A 22,797-nucleotide genomic window follows, 5' to 3' on the forward strand; every position below is an offset into this window, starting at 1 on the left:
ATCAAGCAGCATACAATGCTACCTTTCAAAAGGCTGCATTTATTTGGTCAAAAACACAGTGAAAACTGTAATATTGTGAAATATTATTACAATTTAAAATAACTGTTAAAATAACTATTTGAATATATTTTAAAATGTCATTTATTCTTGTCACGGCAGTTTAAAATCAGTTTAATGCATCATTGATTAATGAAAATATTAAATTTCTTTCTGACTAGAAACTTTTGAACAATAGTGTATATTTTGCTATGCATGTTTATGCAATTTTTTTTTTAAAAACATGCAGATATTTCACACATTTTTTTCTTTCCTAAAAAAGAACATCAAAAAAGAGGTTAACCACAGTTAGATCTTTCACAGTCCTATATTAATATAAGTCATAATAATCTACTTATATCCTTAATTAAATTAAATTATATTTTCTTACAAGTTTAATCATAAACAAAATTGTTCCCAGTTCCCTGGAATTTAGGGTACATGTGCATTTAGTTTGGAATCACAAATATAACTGTATTTCACAATGTGTGCTTGTATGAATTTTACAATGCATTTATGCCTCTTCAATACACATGATTTCAACTGCAGCCAATCAAACTGTCCATACAATCATGAAGCAGAAAGCAGAGGGGGTGTTGTGTTAAACAGATATGACTCACTGGGTGCCAGAGAACAAACCGATCTCAATGCTCCTCAACGCTTCGTGTTCTTTTTGAAGTACATGTAATTTTTATCACTAGTCAAATTTCACAACTCAGGGACATCACAAAATCCCTCTACAACTCTAGAATATCATTCCTCCAGCCATGTGCCTTGGGTCCCTGGGAGCACAGCTAGAAAACAACTATGGATATAACAGGAAATGAAGGCTTGAGCATTTCTCAATATAAACTATAGTCAATGGAGCTAAACATACCTTCAGAATGAGGGAGCATGACTCACAGGCATTCGAGATGGAGTTGCGGAAAATCGTTGCCAACCTCAGCACAAAGATAAAGGGGATTACGTGAGTGATGCCAGCAACACCCTGCCATGGTGGTGCAACTATTTATAAAGATGCCCTCAAAAATACAAACAAAACACAAAAGCGCCTACTATTTATGTTTGGTGGGAAAAAAGTGAGTGGATGTTAAATTTAGAAGCATGTAGTACTGTCGTAGAATGATTGTAGCATTATTTGACTTATCATTTAAAGGAATAGTTCACCCAAAAATGAAAAGTTATTATTTACTCACCCTCATGAGGTTCCTGTTTCTTATTTGAGACAAAACAAAAACAAACAAAAAAAATATTTTTTCTTTGCATGTTTTCCAAAAGACCAAAAAAGTACCATAAAAGTGGTCCATATGACTCTTGCGCTATATTCTAAGTGTTTTAAAGCCATATGCTAGACTTATGTGATGAACAACCCAAATGTAAGTCATTATTTACTGATAGTCTTTACTCGAGTAAGCTGACAATTTAACCGCTTTAACTGTTCTGACAATTTGAACTGTGTCTGAGAGTTGAACTTGATGCATGAGAGATTCAATTGAGTTGAAGGAGTAGTGAACGAATCATTCAGTATGATTTGTGAACCTGATCCAGCTCAAAACAGTTATTCATTCACTTATCTGGTTCTCGAGACTCTATGATTCAGTTGCAACACTTCTTGAGTTAACAGCTCAGTGGAGGGGAAAAATATCAATATGTATCATGACTTAAGGCTTCAAAAGGCTTGAAATATAGTGCATGAGTCACTCGGATGACTTTTATGGTTATTTTTCTTTTCTTTTTTTGTCAAGTCTGTGCAATTTAACCATCTGTATGGTAAAGAGTGCAATGAAGAATCTTAACATACAGGTAATTAATAACATGAGAGTGGGTAAATCATTTAATATAATTGAATTTCATTATTTTATTTTATTTGGTTTGGAGAAAAAATGAAGAATCTCAGCTATACAATTACACATATACAACAAAACAGCATATAATAAACTAGCATTTCTAAAATGAGACTTCAAGCATCAACAGTCCATTTCAAACAGAAAAGTAAAAATAATAAAGGACAAAAAAGACACTAATACGACACTAAAAACCTACCAAGCTGCCATTTTGCATCCTTGAATACTGAATTTAAATTTTTAAGTGAACTATTCCTTTAGAACTCAATGGCAAAATAAATAATTAAATGACGGAATGGGAATTCACTGAACAGGAATGGCAATCACATGGTCATCATAACAAAAATCACAGTTCCAGGTGTACACTTGGTGTCGTTTGCTAAATGCCAACTAGCTTCCGACACCTGAGGTCCAGATCTGCTCAGCAGGAAGTGAAGCCAATGACCTCATGCTTACGGATTCCCACGGCACACGGGAGCATTCTGATGAAAAAGCCTTAACCAAGAGAGAGGACAGAGTGTAATTAAATCACATCTCCTGAGGGGAGCCCACAGCCAGCGATCAATGTTGGGAAAAAGAATTGTAATTCGCACAGTATGGCAAACAGCAGCTTTTAAACATGCCAAGCTCAGGTTCAATCGCCCTGTTTAATGGAAGCGAAACGTTTAAGGTCATTGTCCCAGCGAGGCAGACGAGATGGGGCCCGGTCTTCATCCTACAAATGATGATGTATAGCATCACGGGAGCGTCCGACTGAGGCAGAATACCAAGTGAAATCCAACCTCCATTCAATCATGAGGATATTCTCCGTATAGAAAAGATGCATGGACTGGAAACATTCAATTCATTTAGATCTATTCATTACAGTTGCTTTGTAAATGCAAAAAAAAAACTGAAAATGATTTATATTTACTTTGGTCAAATTATTCAAAAAGTGTGAAAATATGAATACTGTGTATCTAGAATACATAAGATGACATGACATTATCCAGTCTGCCATATCATTCTAAAAAATGCTTAAAAATATAATTTCTGCCACCATATTTTCCATCACACAATGAATTTTATTTCTTAATAATATTTTGAATAGTTTTTTATGTTAAATTTTACAATTTCACTCATTTTAGTTTTCTAATTTTGTAGTGTTTTTTTTTTTTGTGATTTTATTTTACATTTTTTAATATATGTCTATATAGTTTTTATTCTTTTTTATTTCAGTTTTCGTTAAACTAAATTAAAATGAGACATGTTTTCTTTGCCTGAATTATCTGAAATAAGATAAGTTTAAGTTTTTATATATAATTTATTTGTTACTTTATTCATTTCAAGTTTTTTTTATGGTTTTAGTTTTTAGTTTTAGTAACAATAATAACCCCCTGGGGCGACACAACAGTTCAGGAGGAAAAAAAAGACTCCTGTAATGCACGTATGGCTGATGTTTTATAGTTTACTGTTAGTAAACAAATTAAATAAACTACTGATTTTTAAGCGACTTTAAGGGTCAAAAGTGGCCATAGTTGAAGAAACACCACCTGAGTGGGAAAAGTCTGAAATCTTTTAAATGCAAATACGTCCTTCAAAAGCAAATGTTCACCAAAGCACCTTGCACTCATTTAAAGACGGCTAAGCTGTCCTCAGGTCAGGCATGGCACAAATAAAACAGATAAATTAATAAACAGAAGGAAGGGGAAAATGGAGCAATCGTCCCCAAGGTCCTCTGTTTCTGGGACGTACAATCAACATTGCTTCACATTAGCGAGGTAGTACAAATGCTAAAACACATCATGAATGTTTATTATAAAGCACAGCAGGGCACACGCAATCATTCCTGCCTCTAATGCTGGCGGCCCGCGGCGGAGAGTTGAGGATAAGTGGAGTTGCCACGTGAGGAGACGAGATCACTGAGTCACTTGAAGGAGAGCACCTCCAGGCACTAACACAGCCCATATGGCCTCTCGCAGAGCAAGAGTTTCATCCCCTGCACCTGCCTGTAGCATTTTTGTGTTTTAAGAAGAGGCGTATATTAAACGGAATTGATACGCTATGCGTTTTACGGTGCATAATGAATAATTTGTGATTTTCAGCGCATCCTTCGCAACATTAATTCCCCTAGAATTATTTCACATCTTAATTTTCAGGTTCTACTCACAATCGATCGACTACAGTCATATGAGCTTTTTTAAAGTTTCATTTTCACAATCTTGGATATTCCACATGCACATAGACTTTACCAACTAAACATAAAATAAACAGCCCATTAGTTCAAAAAATACCAGATTAGATATCAACCAGAGGGATTGAAGCCTGAAAGATGCTTTAAAACCCTCAATGTCACAAGACTCCAAAACAGGCAGCCATGCAAGAGAGTAATATTAGACAAAAGTCTCTTGATGGCACCCAAAGGGTGTCTAGGCATCCCAGAATGCCTTGCTCTGGCCTACTTTGTTATTTCTGGTGCCCCTGCATTTTGTCAGCACATGGTGAAAAATTGTACTCTGAATTAAGGAAAGACCTGTTTAAACATTCAAGCTTTCAGGCAATAATGCTAGATAATGAAAAAACATAAAGCAAATTCTTTTACTGATAGGCATTTGTGTTTCTTGTGTTTTTTATTTGTGTTTCTCCCTCAGGTCCAGTTGCAGAGGACAAAATGAACGTCAGCTGGAATAAAACACTGTAACAACAAATCACATCCTCCAGGGTTGGGAAATGACCCAGCAGGTACCGTCAGGCACCATGTAGTCATTCACACAAAATGCTGCAAACCCAGTGAGCCGGACAATATAATATTTGTCCTTAAATGTCTCAAACTTCCACTTGTTAAAGGGATAGTTCATCCAAAAATGAAAATTCAGTCTATTGTCCACACAATAAAAGACAGTGTTGTTTTGCACCCCATTAACTTTCATTGTATTTCGTTGTATGGACAGAATAGATCAGTGAATCTGTGAATTTTGAGCTGGTTCTTTTCAGTGAACCTGTGGATCACAGAATTTTTGATTTCCATCTCTTAAAGAATACAGTAAATACACACTGTGTTGTCTATTTTCTGAAAAAAAATGTTTTAACTAAGGCCTGAAACTACTAAGCTACTAGCTACTAAGGCACATAACATGCAAATATCAAAGCAACAGTCATACAGTACAATAATCTTACAGAGTTTGATCAAATATTTGCGCGATCTTGTATTAATAACAGTTTCATTTCTGGAAAAGAGACTATGAAGTTCCTGCATATGAAATATAAGACAGAACCTACTGACAACAGAAAAAAAAAAAATGCTTTTTTATTTTCTAAAATACTCTCATCAAGTTTGACAGTCCCAGCTTTGAATATAAAAGGTATTGTAGATTACACTCAATGCCTGACGTGAAACATTGCCTTGCCAGCAACTTCTGCATATACATGTACACATAATCTACTGCACATGATGGCAGATTTAAACCCTACCAAGCTTGACATTACCACAGAGCGATTTGCAACTCTTCCACTGTTCCACAAAGGAGGACAAATTGAGTGGACTGGTATGATTCCTGTGTGAATCGCTAGAACTGGTATAGTCAGAAGGAAGTGCTTGGGTTTGTACTGCAGTGGGGATGGTGAGATGAACAGAGAGAATGTTTTATTTGTGACTTCACACAGCGAAGCCTGCCTGAGTGGGCTGACAAGCGCTCATGCTACACAGAGTTGCCATGGAAACTGCAGGCTACGGAGGAGAAAGTGCAAGACAGAGGATATGAATTAAGTTCTGTCATTTTATCATCTACTGTTGACTACAGCGTGTGCGTCGTGAAAATGGTAACGAGACACTAAAGCAAACATACTTAGTGCTTACTAATCTTCTAGATAAGACTTGCTATTTCGGCTGTACTTCATAGCCACTGTCAGAAATATCATTTCTTCAGTGTGGATTACTTTTGACTTCAAACCATCAAGCATTTTCTATTTCCATGCTTAAAGATTATGAGATACGCACTGCTCTACGTGTAAGCCAGAGCCTGTATCAAATGGAATATAATGAAGTATGTATAGCTATATTAATAAAAATATCTTCAAAACCAGCGATAGTTCTTTCAAAAATGACAATTCTGTTATTATTTAATCACCTTCATGTCAATCTAAACCTGTATGGCTTTGTTTCTTCTGAGTAACATAAAAGAAGATATTTTCAAGACCCTTGTCCATATAATGCGAGGCGATGGGATCCAAAACAATATTTTTCATTGAGACATTTTCTCATTTCAAAATATCCTTTGTTTTCCACAGATTAAAGAAAGTCATAAAGGTTTGGAACGACATGTCATTTGAATTCGGATTATATAAATAGCTTGCTTTGGCTTCTAAATAACATTATCACATATCTGATTGAAACGCTTCAAAATGCGGCCATGGCTCCATCTGCTGCACAGAGATAGATTGATACACTTCACTCCAGGCCTACATTCCTCTATGTTCCTGTCTTATTAAAATGGAAAACGTGAATAGAAAAATAATTTCCAGAAATGCTTCTGCCATGTAATGCATGACTAAACTAAAGCAAATCTGCTCAAAATAGATACTGTAGCAAGAGATCACTTAGTATATGGGTCCAGTACATTATGTTTTGCCCCAGTTTTTCATTCTCAATCGCCTTAAATTCAGCTTATTTGAACATTTTACGTTCAGCAGTAATTCCTCATTTGCCCTGTAGCAAAATAAGGACCAATCAAGAAAAAAATACTAACTAATTTAGAAGATCGTACAGCTCCTAGAACAAAGAAAAGAGAAAATGTTAAAAAAAAAATACTGTCAGTAAGATTTTTTATATGTCTTCTGTTTTTAGGGCATATTATACACTCTTAAAACTAAAGGTGCTTCAAAAGGTTCTTCACAGCGATGCCATAGAACAGTGTTTCTCAACCCTGGTCCTGGGCGCCCCTCAACACTGCATATTTTGTATGTCTCCCTAATCAAACACACCTGATTCAACTCATGAGCTCATTAGAAGAAACTCCAGGACCTGAAATAGGTGTGTCAGATAAGGGAGATATACAAAATGTGCAGTGTTGGGGGGCGCCCAGGACCAGGGTTGAGAAACACTGCCATAGAAGAACCATTTTCGGTTCCACAAAGAACCATTCAGTCAAAGGTTCTTTAAAGAACCATCGCTTTCTTACCTTTTTATAATCTGAAGAACCTACTTTCACCACAAAGAACCTTTTGTGAAACAGAAATGTTCTACAGATGTAAAAGGTTCTTTATGGAACCATTTAGACAAAAAGGTTCTTCTATGGCATCGTGAAGCACCTTTATTTTTAAGAAAGTAAAATGGCATTTAAGGGAACCTTATGATTGTGAACAAATCCAAAAGCATTTGAAATCCTTTCCATACTACACTATTCTCCAGTTACGCATCTGTCAAACTATTTGTGAATTAGTATAAAATGTATACTGTAAGCATTCTCTCGTTCTATCTGCATTGTAACCAACTCCTGTCAACCTTCACCACTGACCAGACAATCAGTGTGAAAAACAGCAGGAAAAAGCAAAATAACACAAGGACACAAAGTACATGCTACATGCTCAACCAAGGGCAGGATACTGTCAAATTCATTCAGTTCTCACAAACTCCCGTCTCTCATTATTTAAAGTGATAGTTTGCCCAAAAGTTAAAATCCTCTCATCATTTACACACTCTCATGGCCTTTCAAACCTATTTGACTTTCTTTCTAGACAGTAAAAAATATCCTGTTATATTTCCAGCAGTTGCAAAATGCCAAAATTCACCATAAAAAAAAAACATGTTTCAAGCATTACGGCATGGCACATTGGTACCAGAATATTTTAAAACGTCATAGTTTTTTCTTGCAAAAACCATATGTTTGACAGTATTTTACAGTAAAATTACATACAATATGATGTTAAACCATTTACAGTTTTTCAACATATATGGCAAGGTAAGTTAACCTTTTAACAGGTTTTTACTGTAACATTTTCACAGTATTTTTCTGTAAAAATGAAACATATTTGACACTGTACCATGGAACAAACAAACAAACAAAAAAATTTCTGATGAATATCTCAACACAGCAGATAGCCATTACCTGTAATATTACCGGATGGAGAAGTGGGCAGTCAAACAGTTGGGAATAGACAGGGAAATAACCACAAAATAGTGTCTTTCCAAACATACAAAGAAAGCCAACTGGAAATGATTGCACATTTCCACCACCTGGGCAGAGGCTGAACTTGTGACACTGCCTGACCAGCGCACTACGGTGACAGAGATTGTGACCCAGTTTATTCAGCGGCTCTGAGAGTTGACCCAACACAGGATGTGTGTGTCTGCCTTATAGGACCATAATAGATCAACCTAATTTCAGCGTGGTCACCAAAACATCTAATACACCAGCTGGCTATTACAATATTCTTAAGTCCCGTTCACACTGACAGCAGTTTTATTGCTACTGTTGATTGCTTGGTGTTCCTGCCGCTGGATGCCTTAATGTTACTGAGAGGCTTTGTAACTGGCCACAGCTTTGAAAATATGCTCACCAATGAGATGTACCGCTGGGAAAAATAACTTTGACAAGAAATCTGATTTCTTGCTGCTAAAAACATTTGTACACAGTATAAGCTGTAGCAGTGCATTATCTCAAACGATTGTCAGTGAATAAAATTCATTCAGAACGACAATCGCTGACATGGTTTCTATGGGGTTTCATCTGTTTTTATTATATCTCTTGGATGTGGGCAGAGCCAAATCAGAGAAGAGTAAGAAAAAATCCCTATCAGTGCTTTAGTGAGTAATTATAAATTGTGATGTTGAATGTAATACTACAAAATGTTAAGGACTTTTGTCACTTTTGGTCAATTTAATGCATCTTTGCAAAGTGAAAATATTAATTAAAAAATAAATAATTAAAAAATGACACACCCCAAAATTTTGAATGGCAGTATAAAGTACATTGTTGGCCAAACTAGAAGGGCAAAAAAAAAAAAATAATGCAAAAAAAAAAAAAAACACGTTTTTTAGTGCAAACTACTGCATAATAGTTTTTAAAGGGCATTTTAGCAGCTAGCTTGATCTTATATATTTCCTGAAAATGTATGCATTTTATAAATCTCATTGTGAGGAAGTGGGGCAACTTTAGTAAAACTCATTATTTATTAATAACATTATTATTAGGTAATTTTGATGCCATCCTAAACGCCACACTTGATGTGGATTTACAGTCTTGTGACCTTCACTTGTGTGTTGAAAAATCAAAGCAGAGAGCTTGTGAATTTTAAAAAGATCCATGAATATTTGAGTAACATGTGATCCGTCCTGCTGATGTGTGAATCTTCACAGGTCATGTTGTGTCAGCAATTGTGTATTTTCAGTCAGATGTGCAATTCAGTCAGAATACAAATGAAGAATAAGACAAAGTGACAAAGAAATAAAGTGGGTTTAGGGGTCTGGTCAGAAATCACTGTTTATTCCAATCACGTCAACCCACCAATCTCTTCTCTCCTCCCACGGTCAGCCTGCCTCTAGACTGTTTTAATAAGAAGCTGTGAATTAGGAGAAGGTGGGTTGCTTTGCCCTGATGCAGTCTACTCAAGCTTGACGCAAATACACAATTAGTCCCTTTGTGTCCAATAGATGCATTTTCAGTGAGACCACCCCCACTATGAATAACAATCTTCAATAACATTGCATATATGATGTGTTTACATTCAAAAACGTAATACCTACCTAATGGTAACTGTGTAACATTTCCAAAACAAGTACATAGAATACAAAACATATGAACTATAACCGTATATCAGCATCAAACCTATACCAATTTCCCTGTTATTTACATCAATATGGTTTTACTTGCCATATTTTGCTTTAAATGGCCAAAGTAACTCACTCACTCAAGAAGAAAGCACAAACTAACACAAAACACAAACACTGTCTGTACAGAGGTACAGATGTGCTTTGTCTGAGAGAGAAAGGGAGGCGATGACTCCTCAAAACAATTCTGAAAGGCAAAAAAAAGGCATACCAAGGGTACATATGGGGCACTTGTGAATACCCTTCTTAACTTAAAATGACAAATTGGCACCCTACAATATCGTGAACTTCAAAAACTCTTGCAGACCAAGACAACATGACCACAAGTGCAAATGAAGACAAAAAGTCATATGAATGGAGGCAGAAATGCTCAACTTGAAAAATACATAAACTTGATTAGAATTTTATGTGACTTGGTTTTAATAAAGAATATTTTACTATAAATTATATTAATATGGTAAACACTTTACAATAAGGTGTCATTTGTTAACATTAGTTAATGTATTAACTAACATGAACAAACAATGAACAATGCATTTATTACACTATTTATTAATCTGTTAATGTTAGCTAATGAAAATACAGTTGTTCATTGTGTATTCATGTTAGTTCACAGTGCATTAACTAATGTTAACAAACTCAACTTGTGATTTTAATAATGCATTAGTAAATGCTGAAATTAACATTAGCTAAGATTAATAAATGCTGTAGAAGAATTGTTCCTTCTTAGTTCATGTTTACTAATGTTGTTAACTAATGTTAACTAATGAACCTTATTGTAAAGTGTTACCATTAATATAAATGTACATTAATGTTACAAAGCTTGCGGTCAATAAGATTTTTTTTAAAGAAACAAATACAATTATAGAGCAAGTCTTCAATAAACTCTGTGATTAATTGATTCTGTTCTTTTGAACAAAGAATCCTGAAAAAATGTATCCCAGTTTCCAAAAAATATTAAGCTGTAAAACTTTTTTTCAATATTGATGAGAAGAAATGTTTCTTGAGCAGTAAATCAACATATTAGAATGATTTCTGAAGGATAGTGTGACACTGAAGACGGGAAGAAAATACTTTTAAAATACTGTATATTAAAATATAAAACGGTTAAATTATCATGATTTCACAGTATTACCGTTTTTACTGTATTTTTGATCAAGTAATGCAGATTTGGTGAGCATGAGAGACTTCTTTCAAAAACAAACATTTGAATAGTAGTGTTTACTTTAAATACATTAAATTTATATTCATAAAAGTATAAATGAAGAGCTCTTTTCCAAAATGCGATAAATGCCAAATTTAAAATTCTTTTTTGCTGTGTACTGAACCTATTCACTGCTCCATCAATGTTTCATGCCAAATTGCTATATTTCCTTGTTTAAAATGTACTGCAAGATGCAGTTCCTTTCCAAACCGCTATAAGCGCCGAACCTGTTTTTAGCCTAAATGCGATATGTCCTCTCGACCAATCAGAATCAGTGTTGCCAACTTAGCAATTTTGTTGCTAAATTTAGCAACTTTTCAGACTACCCTAGCAACTTTTTCTTCCAAAAGCACCTAGCAACAAATTTAGCTATTTTTTTATATTTATTTGGCAACTTTTAGCAACTTTTGATAAGTGACTCAAACAATAAAAAGCCATGCATTTTCCATCTAAATTACATAAAGAGGAAATTAAAGATGCTTAGCAGTACACACATCTTTTAACATTAAGTTAGCTGCTGTTTGCAATTGTTAAATTTAATAATCATAATAATAGTTGAATAATTGAATCATTGTTCATTTATGATACACCTTGTTAGTAGCTTGTACCTACGATTGTTGATCAGTTAGTACACTGTAAGAAAAATGGAAAAGGTATTATATAGTAATTTTCCAGAATATTATCCGTTATCCATTATCCGTTTTAACCCTGCACTCGAAAACACAAAATACAATACGTAATTTAAAATGCAGGTAAAAAAACCTGTGAAAAATCAGTAAGGAAAATTCCTATATATTAACATAGATTGTGCCCTATTTTGCAGACTTTACTTAGAGTGGAGCACACTAAATAACTACTAATACACTGTTAAAAACTATAATTGTTCAGAATGTGTAGTTTTAGTTTACTAACTAATAAGAAAATAAAAATTTTGTAAATTTAATCATCATAATCATTGAATTATTGAACAATAATTCAATTTTGTATTTAAAAATAATTATATTTTAATATTATATTAGCATTTATATTATTTTACGAACAAATCTAAATTAACATGCATAAAATATATTTTTTGACTGAGATTTGATGTAGTGACAATTTTGCGCCGTGATTACGTAATGACGTAATCGCGCAATGACATCACAAAGTCATTTAGCAACTTTTAGCAACAAATCGACCTTCTTTTAGCAACTTTCCCTGAAAATTAGTTGGCAACACTGATCAGAATTCGTTCGATGCAATCCAACATGGCGACGCTTTGAAGCGTTTGTTTGTGCTCAGTCTTCAAAATGAGTGCTTTAAACTCTAATAACACTTTTGATGGCCTGGATGAGCCAGTGAGACCTACACCTGGTGGTAGAAAACGCCGACTGGACAAAGAAAATCACAAAAAACAACAAAAAAAGAAGGTTCGTCACTCAGGTGGCGCGTTAATACCGTTAATACCCACTGTGGGATGTCAACACAAGGCTGGTGCTACCGGTTTCTGTCAGGCCGAGAAACTGTCACCGGACAACCTTTTTTAAAAAGACATAAACCAACATTTTTATGAAAAAAAGGATGGATTTGTAGTGTTTTGAAAAAAAAAAAATAAACTTTGAATTTATAATCGACAGTATTGTTGTTTCATTTAACAATCATTGTTTAACATGTTCAGACTGAGCCAACAGACCATTTTAACAGGATAAATTGAATATTAACAAAATGTATGGGTCTAGGTAAAAAAAATGTCATTTTCATAAAAACTATTAAAATGGATTTATAGCATTTTGGAAAAGAGCTCTTCAAATAGTATTTGTTGGTTGTCAACAATCTTAAGATATGGATAAAGTTCCATGTCTTAAGCCATAAACTGTAAGCATCAAATAGAACTGAACAGAGAAGGGACACACACCACCGGTCCAATAGCATACAGCCAATGCCCTTGCTGCAGGTGGAAAAGTGAATGATTGATTGAGTGGATAAGCATGCTGAATAACTTTTACTCAGCTCTTCAGAAATCTCCCTCAGCCATCAGTCACCCTCCTCACACACAGCAGGGGCCGCTCTCAGCCTGCCATTGCAGTAGAGCACAACTGGAAGCCCCCGCTCTCTGGCTCTCTCTCTCCGCAGAGTAAGCTCTTACACTGCAGACGCCCACACAACACTGAAACGAAACCTTGTCTGTAGGCTGAAAAGCCGAAAAACTGTCTTTTCTACCAGCGTACAGAGAATCATGACAGACAGACAGACATACAGAAAGAGAATCAGAAAGAGCAAATATCGCTTCTTCATAACCTCAATGTGATGTTCCTGAGGTAAACCTAAGTAGGATGTAAACCACAAGTCATCGAGGAACAACGATTACACTGCAAGCGCTGAAAATTATGCATCACGCAGACATTCTTACCTACAGCGATGATTCAAAAGGTGAAAACTTGTGGGTGTTTCCATGACTGGCAAACCACAGCACAACACACAACAGATGGGAAAGTAACACTTCAACAAACACTTCAACAAAGAACCGTTATGTCCACCGAGAAGACAGCAGATGCATTGCTTTGCTCCTAGTTGTGAAGTCACATAGTGAGTAAGGGTGTTCCAGATCTGCAATAATAGGCGATAATTATAATAAAGTGCTAAACCTCCAGCATTCTGATGTGTATGTGTGTGTGAGAGAGTGTTTATGTGTAGGCAGGCCTTTCACACAGAGATGATGCTGCACCATGGAAACCTGTGCAGATATCTGCAGCTAATTATGCAGCGACCCGCTGACAGATATGAAGAGGAAAAAGCACCATGGAATTAAAGTGCCAGCTCTGGCTGCCTCCATTCTCCACACCGCTATTGAGAGTGAGAAAATGTGTGTATAAGAGGGAGATAGAGAGTAAAAACTTAAAAGAGTAGCACATGGCATGATGTAATCCAGCAACTTTAGGAGAAATCCTAAAACTACATGTGAATGTAAATACTTAAAAATACTTGAAGAGCAGTAGCATGCTATCATGATGAAGTTAAAAAAACAGAAGCTTTAAAGGTCCAGCAACAACTTCATGCAATAATAATCTGATTAAAGCAACTGTATGTGTATTTTTGTGACTTTGAAGCCCCTATACATTTAAGTGAGTGAAACTCGCTGTTGTAAAATATATCACTGTGGTAATTACAGTGGATAGCTGTACATGTGCATTCACCTTATTACAAGTCAGTGTACCATCAGAATGATTGTGAAACTGATATTTCAAGGTAAAATAATTATGAAAACTAAAAATGGCATTTGTTTGTTATCATCAGACCTTATACTTTGGCAGGTCAGCCATGTCTCAGCACTATATATGCAAACTTAGTGATAAATACAACTAAACAAAGTTATTTTCCCTAAAATATTAGTTTTTCACCATACCAGTGTGGACTATATACATAGATCTGTATTGGTAATCCACACCTCTTCGATTATTTTGCATGTTGTGAATTTAATAAATGTCTCTCCTTGCTCTATCATGATATAGGTACATTATGATTAAAAAAGCTGAGTATTTTCCATGGGACAAGCTATGTAGGTCGGGGTGACCTAGTTGACAGAAGACCTACTTTAATCTGATTGGCTTTATCAAGGCGATCCAGTCCCTGCTCTGCTGCTTCCTTCAAACCAGGTCTGTTTATGTATCATTAATCCTGAAATCATCATAATAAACTCTGAAACACAAAGCCTCAAACGGACCCGTACGTACATCAAAATTAATACATTTTAATTCATTGCAATGAATAATTGCAACTCACCCAACTGTTATTTATTTATTTTATTTATTTATTTTTTTAAAAGGCTTTCTTGATTCTGAACAGGTAAGGAAGTTATTACCAATATTTTCTGCTTTTTCTTTCTGTTCTTTCTAACATGAGAGACCCAGATAATTTAGCTGACTCTTATTGGCCTGTTGCCCAGTCAAGATGGTTTTAGATGAATTTCTAGAGTAAAACATTCCAAGGATTTGGTGACCTTGTGAGGGAGTGATGTGCCTCTCGAAGGCAATGACTTCATATCTTTCAAACTACCGTTTTATCATTTTGAACTATGTATATGGACAATAAGGATGGTATTTTGCCATATGATGGATACATTTTGGTTAAATAACAGTTAAAAACAAACCAAGTGCACACCAAAAAAAGGCCACTGAGCTCCATCAAGCAAAATTATTTTGTTCTGTAATTATTATTCCATTAATCATAATAGAGTAATCTAACTCATAATGTAAATGTAAATTCATTCTGGATATCAATCTAAATGCTTATTTGTCTAACTATTGTGACTATAGAGTATAAAATTACAGTATATTGTTATGTTAATGTATATTAAATTATAATAAAATACAGTAATTCTTGGCAAAGTATCAACAGGAAGTTGAAGTCAACTTTTGCACTAAAATTCAAAGTCGTGATTACTGTTAACTGTATATCATTCGCCCCCACTTCAAAGAACTTTGGAAACGCATTTAATAACCTGCAAGCTTAAACCACTTTACTTTTATTTATTTTGCTAACTATTATGTGGACTAAATGTTCTCACTTCAACATTTATCAACACAAATCAATCAGGGTCCCATGGAGTTTCCAAAATTATTTCTCAATAAAATAAGGAGGCTGTTACGACATGACTAATTTTCAAACCTCTAAACCCACATAAAGTGCATAAAATGTCACAAAGTGTTCTATACAGACTCATATTCTGTCTTAAGTATACACTGAAAATCTTTAAGATCTCTTACACATTCAAAAATATGCAAAATACATATGTAGGCTACTATTCTGTTAAATGTTCAGTTAACTAGAATGAATATGCATCTACAAACCCACCATAAACTAAAATGCTTTGAAATTTTGGTTTACTGTATATTTTAAAAACAGACAAATTTGACAAATGATCTTCAAGTGTCCCACTTTACCTGTATTCACCCTGTTACACATTTCTGAATGACGTAACAGAGTATTTGTTGCTAAAAAGTTGATCAACTACAGCCTCTTTTTTGGGGGTAATAAAACCTTAGCATACACATTTAACTCAGTGCCAACAGTGCCAACCTGAACTTGAACCTGAACACATGATGATCAAAATTCATAATGATTTGACGCTAGAAATGACCGGAGAGATTGCGAACAACTATGTTAACTTGTGCTACTTTGCAAGAACCCGTTATGCACCTGAACTCCTTTGGGACAGAGAGGTCAATACTCAATCAGAGGTGGTTCTATCTAAACATTTGAGATATGATACCCGCAACATGCGCAAAGCTCTGCTGCTGACTTTGAGTAGGCGTACTTTCATTTCAGCCAGCTGCGTCTCAGTGCAGATGCATGAACATTCAAACGCTGGCACTACAATGAAACGAGTTCTTTAGAGAGCAAAAGAAACATGTAAAACATGCACTCGATTGGTACGTACCGCATGGAGCAGTTTGCTCATTTTGGGACCGAATGAACAAGGTTAGAAAAAGACGTTTTCCAAAAAAACGGATTTCGGCTTCCTCACTTCCAGAAAAAAATCCAGTGGAAATAACAGTGGATGACGTTTTTAATAAAACACGACAGAATTCTCTATGTTATTAACCATCGTGCCTCCTTGTAGATCGTCTCCATCCTCTCTGCATCGTCGGTGCGGTTCAGTGCAATGGCTGCGCGCGTGCATACGGTGGTCTGCGGACGGACTCCCACGACGTCAATCAAACAAGTTCACCTACGCTTCACTCCTGAGTGCGAGGATTGGTTATGAAGTTGCATTATGTCTCAAATCATAAATTATGCTCTCCGCCACATTATTCATGTCACAGCGCCTCCTGCTCGCGCATGTGTTTACAGGCCACGTGAGTTTGCCCCGAGCTTATTGAGGGTCTCACGCACCTTTATAACACAGTTTTAAGTAGCCTACAGAATCTTTCTGTGGACGTAGACTAATACACAGATATTATGCAAATGTTTGGTTTTTAGGTGTTCTTTTTAAAGCACAATCTTCCTGTCATTTGGCAGTAAAAGGTGGCAGATGATTAAATAATATTGTTAATTACTAAAGTAGCCTAGCCTAGGATTGCTAGTGTATTAGTCACTGCTTTTAACAGTTCACTAAATAAGAAAACTTCAGACAAAAAATGGCAAGTTAGTTTGTGTATTTCTTGTACGAAAAATGTCTAAAGAATAGCTATTAGCACTTGTGAAGTCAAAACAAAAGCCTATTTCAAATGTCAAAATCATTGGCAGATTACTGTAGTCATAGAGTGAGTTTAAAGCACTGATCTATATATATTCTCTATTATAGATCAGTGGTTTAAACAGTAGTAAATAACAGCAATGGCAGGGTTGTGGGTTTGATTCCCAGGGAATGCATGAACTGATGAAATGCATATCAAATGCTTTGGCTAAATGTCTTGCCAATCAGCTATTGTATCCTGGTTTGAAATCCAACACTCCTCAAATTCATAGGTATTTGTGATTTTATCGCTTGTCCTTTTTGCATGTGAAAATAAGAAATGTTGAGCAGTGACAACACTAGACTTTAACACTCTGTGATATTCATTATACTGTACTCAGCCATCATTACCATGGCAACTATAGATCATGCACAAAATACACCAGTGAGCTAAATTCACTTTCCTTTTCAGTGAGCAACAGTAATGTGTTTCTATTCCATCACAAATAATGCAATACAGTGAATACAGTCTACAGTGAATTATAGTTTAGACTGAGCTGGAAGTTGTTTTGCATTACATAAAGTGACAGTGGGGATCTACAAATATCTCATTTTTCTAGTTCATGAAAATGATGTGTTTAATGTTAGGTGATATTATGCAATGAGTCATAAAAAGCCTTTTAAATGACTGTGCATGTCATAAACAGCATATGTTTGATAAAACTGATACCACAAGCTTGCATTCATTCAGATACAGCCCACTTAAATAGACAGTAAAACTTGCACACTGCAGTACGGAATGAGCACAAAGACTAAACCACAAGTGAAGCTGCCAGTTTTCTCACAACCGAATATTATATTTCAAGCCATTGTTGGATTTTATCCACAGGGCAAAAACAGTTGTCTTATATTTGAGAGTTTGAATGGTTCTAGTTGAATAAGTGGACTTCAGTTACAATCACTTTCTCCATATTACAGTAAGCATCAGCTGAGAGAAATACACATGGAACACTGATGTGTAGAGTATGTACTGTACAGCAATTGTTAGGAGGTTATCTGACTTAAGAGGATTCTGCTTTATTTTACAGTTGCTTAGCAACAGCCTGATCTCTGAGAAGTGCAGAGCAGAAGGAATGAATCTAAAAACTCTTAAAAAATGTTCATGCTCATTCTGTATTTTGTCCTTGACTTGAGACCAGCTTGAATTTTATATTTCATAGGCAATGCACGTTGTTATTAATTTTAAATAGTAAGGAATGCAGGAGATACAGTACATTGGTCCCATCACTGTAGGGTTTTTATGAGCACGTAATAAATTAAACTGTGCATTCTCTCTACCCCAATTTGCATTTCTCGTTGTTATGGATGTTAGAGGTAAATATAATTAAAAAAAAAAAAAAAAAGATTTATTTAGTGCAGTAAGTAGCTTTGAAATTAACCAAAACTGAACCACTTTAAGAATCTATCTATCTATATATATATATATATATATATATAAGTTTCTATATATATATATATATATATATATGTGTAAAAAAAAAAAATCTAAATGTTGAAAAGTAAGTGTGGTTGTGGTGTTTCTATGGCAGTACAGCAAAGGACAGCATGCTCACACCTCTCAGCACTGCCTGTGTCTCAACACTTTATTTCTAGAGCTTCCACTCTAGATATTACAGCAAATCTGTATGTGTGTGTGTGTTCTGTATACTGAGATTAGATCAGAAGAATACCTTTACACTGAAACTTTACGCACCCTCAGGCCATCCAAACTGTAGATGAGACTGTTTTTTCATTGGAACAGATTTCAGAGATATTTAGCATTACATAACTTGCTCACAATGCTCCTCTGCAGTGAATGGGTGCCGTCAGAATGTGAGTTCAAACTGCTGAATGAGTCAGAATGAGACTTCAAACATCACAATAATCCACAAGTAGTTCACATGACAGTCCAATTAATGTTCTGTGAAGTGAAGAAAAAAAAAAGTGTGTTTGTAAGAAACAAATCCATCATTAAAGTGTTGTAACTTAACTATTGCTTCTGGCCAGAAGTAGAAAATAATAATAATAATAAAGTAAAATAAATAAAAATAATTTATAAAAATAAAAAAATTACAAAAATTATATTTATATTAAAGTCCACTAACATATTTGTTTAGAACTGTTTTGGACTGTTTTCACGTGTAAATGATGCTTTATCTGTGCATATTTCTCTCCTGATTCAGATAAGATGACTTTTTCAGTGTTTAAAACATGCTTATAGATAGAAGACTTTTTTTAGCAGAAATCAATGGTTTGAAGTTAAAATGCCTTGATGGATTGGTTTATTACAAACATGCAGCTTTTCACTTTACAAGACTTAATTGTTGGACACGAGTGGTGTGGATTACTTATGGATTATTGTGATGTTTTTATCAGCTGTCTGAACTCTCATTGTGACGGCACCCATTCACTGCAGAGGATCCATTGGTGAGCAAGTGATGTAATGCTAAATTTCTTTAAATCTCTTCAGATGAAGAAACAAACTCATTTATATCTTGGATGGCCTGAGGGTGAGTAAATGTTCAGCAAATGTTCATTTTTGAGTGAACTACTCCTTTAATGTGAAATAATTAGTGTGAACAGCATGTGATTGAGATGTTTGTTATAGTGTAAATAAAAGGTCTGAAAAATATATTTATTAGTATGGACACCATACTGTGAGCATAATAGAAGTGTAAAAGGTCTTTAATGAAAGCAATGCATTTAAGTCTTCCCATCTCACTTTTGTATCATTTATTGGTAAATATCACTAAAATCAGTACATTTTTAATACATTTAAACATTTGGCAGATGCTTATCCAATAAAACTTGTATTGCATTCATGATACACATTTTACCAGTTTGTGTGTTCCCTGAAAATCAAACCCACATCCGCACTTCCAGTGTGCATGTAGAACCTGATTTATTTACTTTGACATAGATATACAAGCAGTTTCTAATCTTAATGTAATAATACCTTATTATTCATGTGGTAATTCACATGGCAATTTAGTTAATTTGCAGAACTATTTTTTTTTATGCTAGCATGGGGAGAGCTGATGAGAAAAACTACTGGTTTAGAGGTCTCTAATGACCTGTTGCTGAGTGTAAATGCTCTTTTGCTTTTCGGCTGTCATTGACAATGAAACTACTGTACATGGTCTTGCTTGTTTGCTTTTCTCACCCAGTACTGTAAAAAACAAAAGTTCTGCTATACCTTCCATAAGATGGACCCTCTCTTGATAGTCCAGATCTTAGACCAACTGAGATCTATTGGTGCTGTATTAGTAATCTTCATCACTCGCTTCATTCATGTGGCAATTCAGTATGTTTTCATAGTTTTTTTTGTAGTTTCATATTCAACAAACACATGCTGAGCTTTAATTGAGTTTGAAAGTATTAGCTAAATAAAGGTGCTATGAAATTTATTATGATAGCCACCCTTTTATGTTTTTATCTGACTGTGAATTCTGAATTTCTACAATAGCATCTCAGTGCACTTTAACAGGTAGGTTGAGCTGCAAATAGACTATATTAGATTTATAATGTAGGCACAACAGAAGGCCTACACAGAGAGAGTGTGTGTTCCCTCTGGCAGGAACAGAGGATTGTCTTACTCTAGGATTGCTGTGCAAGCAGCACAGCTGATTATTTTTCTCTGCATTGATCCAAATTAGGTATATGTGCCTTAGCAAGCACAAAGCTGAGTTTTTTTTTTTTTTTTCCAAGAACGTGGGCAGCTCAGTCTGCATGCCTATCATAATACACTTCTGAGGCATATCTTGCTTTCAGAAATAGGCTAAAGTAGGCTACTTCAGCATGACAGTACTTGTACAAGAACCATCTGGCAAAGAAGAAAAGAAAAACAAAGTGAATCTAATGTCCACTGGGAGCTCATTTTCACAAAACTATGAAACTATTATGAACAGGACAGAGGAATCAGTGGAAAGCTACCCATGAGTGCCCTCTCTGGGAGCAATGTCATGTTACATGTATTAATACATGATTTTTATTATGAGAAAACTAAAGAATATATTTGTGAGAATATATTTTTCGCTATATTTGATTTATGTTATCCAAGTGACAAATTCTCATAAAAGATTAGTTTTTAAGATGGTTCAAAAGTATGTCAAAGCACATCACAGATCAAAAAGGCATACTGTACCAATTATATATTTATCGTTTAAAAATATGTCAAACAAAAATTAAACAGTGTAAAATCAATGACGTGTAGGCCTAAATTAACAGTGGAATCTATCTATTTACATAAATTACACATTTTACTTATTGTTTTCAAATGTGCAAAACATTCGAATCAAACCATTTCTTATTATTAAATAAAATGTTAGCTTACAGAATGATGCCTTTTGTATAGCGTTTCCTGAATATTTATTTCGTGTCTGACACGTCAATGATATTCGTTTCCATATTTTGAAAATAACCCTTTTAATTTCCTTAATATAGCCTAAGCACTTTAAGCATTGTTTGATCTAAAGCCACTATGCAAACTATTCGTTAACTATTTCGATAAATAAATTACTTCTAAACACATATTCTTAAATTACCTTATTCATAAGTGCTTAAAAACGAGTGCGGTCACACTCAGTGAACAGTAGGGGTCGCTGCTGCTCTCTGATTATTTTTTGATGAGGATCGCACAGGTAGATAGAGGCTCTCCCCTCCTGTAAACGTAATCCGTACAACAAATCAGCCTTCTGCCATCCAGCATTTCAGCCTTTGTACCTCCTCTTTTGTACTTTTTGTGTTAGGATAAAAACTAAAAGGGAAATCTCTTTGTTCCGGTTCGTACAACAGTTGGAAAACTTAAGATGTGGCTGAAGGGAAGAGATGCAAAGTGCGGTGTTGATCCACTTGTTGATTGAGTAAGACTCGCGGTTAGCTGACTAGCTCTACCGGCACACGCACTTAACACAAGATTGGACGAACGTAACCTTTAGTATGAACACAGCGAAACCTTTATGACTAACGTTAATCTGTAATTCGGATTTACGACTCGAATCCGGGCAGTTGCGTTATCGACAACCAGTCAGTGAGCGTTTGTTATTATTTATTCAGGAAACACTTGATGGCGAGACTAATTTAAACTGAATCCTTTGGCTAATGCTAACATAATGAAAGGGGTTAGATAAACCATAAACAAACAAAACTACACATTTCGGTTCATCGCAGTTTGTTTCAAGAATTGAAACAAACATAAATACGTCTTTAAGTTTGTTTTGTAAATGTACACTCCATTTAATTATTAAACAGTGGTCTTTAATGATGGACAGCGTCTCGTCCAGAGGAGAAAACAAGGCAACGAAGTATCCAAGAGATGTTCATGTGGAATAGCATCAACAGCTGCTTTTAATGCGGAAGACTATGTAGGATTTATAACTTTTTTGGAATCAGTTTTTGTAAAAACACTAAAGACTACAATTTTCTTATTTTGGGAGACGGGTTGTGTATGAAATGGACACGATCAATCAATACCCTATAGACTCTGGCTTTCCTGAAGGAGGTCACAGGATCTTTTACAGTAAGGAGAGATCTGGGAGTTTTGATGAACATCGTGGTAACGGTGAGGGATGGAATGTGCTGCATGTGACCCTTGCTGGGGGAGCACCATGGGGTTTTACCCTCAGAGGTGGACTGGAGCACAGAGAACCGCTTCTTATAACCAAGGTAAGCTATCTGTCGACCTGTGCATTATTGTTAGACTTATATGTACAAAAAC

The 22,797-nt window shown here is 35.2% G+C and overlaps 2 protein-coding genes across 4 annotated transcripts in view; one reads left to right on the forward strand and one right to left on the reverse strand.

Moving 5' to 3' along the window:
* lrrc7 (leucine rich repeat containing 7) overlaps nt 1-22,797 on the reverse strand; it is a 138,738-nt gene that overhangs the window by 84,059 nt on the left and 31,882 nt on the right. Inside the window, exon 1 of one of the 3 annotated variants that reach the window (XM_058779930.1) lies at nt 16,305-16,690. The exons of 1 other annotated variant lie outside the window; for it this stretch is intronic. The gene's annotated coding sequence lies outside the window, so the exon portion shown is untranslated. Of the gene's footprint in view, nt 1-913; nt 934-16,304; nt 16,691-22,797 lie in introns of those variants that run through there. One more of the 3 variants, XM_058779932.1, reaches the window with a different exon arrangement.
* Nucleotides 21,697-22,797, forward strand: part of shroom2a (shroom family member 2a) — a 42,731-nt gene continuing 41,630 nt past the window's right edge. Inside the window, 1 exon segment of the mRNA XM_058779925.1 lies at nt 21,697-22,745. Within this exon segment, the coding sequence (XP_058635908.1) occupies nt 22,533-22,745 (213 nt within the window). The 5' untranslated portion in view covers nt 21,697-22,532.

Source organism: Onychostoma macrolepis, chromosome 06 (genome assembly GCF_012432095.1).
Source record: "Onychostoma macrolepis isolate SWU-2019 chromosome 06, ASM1243209v1, whole genome shotgun sequence".
Lineage (NCBI taxonomy): Eukaryota > Metazoa > Chordata > Actinopteri > Cypriniformes > Cyprinidae > Onychostoma > Onychostoma macrolepis.